General features: G+C 54.5%; 1 protein-coding gene across 1 annotated transcript; it reads left to right on the top strand.

The window, feature by feature from the left end:
• The first annotated feature begins 429 nt into the window (after nucleotides 1–429).
• On the top strand, nucleotides 430–1637 carry LOC118515611. Its single transcript, XM_036062039.1, has one exon. The coding sequence runs from the start codon at nucleotides 655–657 to the stop codon at nucleotides 1306–1308; it is 654 nt and encodes a 217-aa protein (XP_035917932.1). The 5' UTR covers nucleotides 430–654; the 3' UTR covers nucleotides 1309–1637.
• The last annotated feature ends 343 nt before the right edge of the window (nucleotides 1638–1980 follow it).

The following is a 1980-nucleotide window of genomic DNA, read 5'->3' as shown; positions in this document are numbered from 1 at the left end:
TCGCTCTTCTAATGCCCCGTGGACATCAAATGCCCGTTCTGCACGCTTGGTAGCTAACCGGTAGCTAACTGGCGCATCCCACCACACTGTCACCGTGCGCGACAGCGTGTCCAGCATCCGCTCCCGGGGCCAGTCTTATCGGGCTAATGAAATTTAAATAAACAGATGACTATTAGCACCCAGATGAAGTACCTGCATAGTTGCGTCTGGTGTGCGTGTGTGTGTGCGCGCCTTGTTGCTTGACATTGGTAATACCTGTTGTTGAGCGAGCACCTGTATCACCGGGCAGCGCAGCTGATCCCGGTGATCCGATTGGCAAACATGCGCCGTCGGTGGCAAGTTCCGATATTTATTTCTTGATGCGTTGCACCATTCTAGCCGGAAGTTTGGTTGCTAAAAACAGCAACAACAGCCCCCGATGCGCGGGGCAAAGGCGAAGTATAAAAGCTGCCAGCCACTGTCCGGTAGCATGTCAAACGGTGTGTTCACTTCGAAGTGTTATCAACCGTTATCCGAAGCGAAGAAAAGGGATCCCACCACTGTTTCTACTCGAGTACCGGGAGCTAGTATCGCTCCAGCGTATAGACGACTTCTGCCTAAGCGTGCCAGGATCTTCGTGTCAATAACAGCAACCGCAACCAATCAATCGACAAGATGAATAAGCTACTTACCGGTGGACTACTGTTTCTGCTCGTGTCCGGTTCGTTCGTGTCCGGATCGCTGTTCGGTCCGTTCGGACCGTTCGGTGGTGCCGGTCAGTTTCCGGGAGCGTTTCCACCGGGCTTCGGTGGTGGCGTCGGAGGTTATCCGGGTGTTGGTGGACTGCCAATGTTCCCAGGCCGTCCAGGTCCCGCACAGCTTCCGATGTTCCCGCCCGGCCTGTTCCCGGCGGTCCCGTACCTACCGGCCGCCGTTCCAGCTCCACCGACACCGGTAGCCTTCGGACGTATGGCTGTAGCACCGGCACCGTTGGCTCCAGCTGCCGCTACCGGAAATCTTCGCGACGTCGCTACCAACGCTGATGTGCTTGGCCGGCTGGCGGTTGCTGATCTGCCGGAGGACTTGCAGCAGCGCGCCAAGGATCTGCAGACGGTCAGCGAGCAGGGTTTTGATGCCTGCGAACAGCTGCTGGCTACACCCGGCGCCTACTGGCAGTACAAGCGCTGCAATGCGCTGCAACTACGCACCGTCCTGACCGCGGCCAAGGCACTGGAACAGGAGGCTACCGCTCGTGCCACTGCTGCTGCTGCTGCTGCTGCTGCGGCTGAAGAATCTCAGACGGCCGTATCCGGCCCGGCCACCGCCTAATTGCAACCACTTGAGGAACGATGGATTGGACGGATCACCTCACGGCAACGGCTGGCAACAGTGACCGTGGGAAGACGAAGACGACGACGATGATGACGACCACAGGCACAACAGCGAAAACCCATTTAGAGCCAAAATCTGTTACAAACCGGCCTGTCCGTGGACGGCCGGGAAACAGGGGGGGCAGCAGATAAAATATTACCGAAATCATTAAACCTTGGTGTGCATAATTTATTAACTGGTGTGCGTGCGTGCGTGCTTTGTGTGCTACCGCAAATGTTTTTGATGCTGTGAAATAAAGCGTACAGTTCTGCTGAAGCCCCCAAGAAGCTTGCGCGAGGTGTAACCCGAGGGGAGATATCATAACAAACACATACACAAACTGCTGTTTGTTCTGTGATAAGGTACGAGCCTGTCTTGGAAGATGGAGTGAAAAGTGGGTGTGCTCTTTACAATACTTTCACCACCCGCAGCCGGTTGAGAGCAAGCTACGTATGACTGTTGTTTGGATTATTTAGCTCTGCGCAGGGTTTTGTTGATTCTGTTGTGCCTCGGACGTGGAGGAAACGAATAATTTATACAGGTTTACGGCTGGTGTGTCAGATGGTGGTGGAAGACAAACTAAGCGGATGACATTGTAATTGTAACAGTTTTGATGCCTGTCAACAATTG

Source organism: Anopheles stephensi, chromosome X, assembly GCF_013141755.1.
Source record: "Anopheles stephensi strain Indian chromosome X, UCI_ANSTEP_V1.0, whole genome shotgun sequence".
Taxonomy (NCBI): domain Eukaryota; kingdom Metazoa; phylum Arthropoda; class Insecta; order Diptera; family Culicidae; genus Anopheles; species Anopheles stephensi.
Note: the sequence above shows the minus strand (reverse complement) of the source record. Positions and strands in the feature narration are given on the sequence as shown.

Coding starts and splice junctions, on each gene's coding strand:
- LOC118515611 (XM_036062039.1), top strand. CDS start 655: ATGAATAAGCTACTTACCGGTGGACTACTGTTTCTGCTCGTGTCCGGT.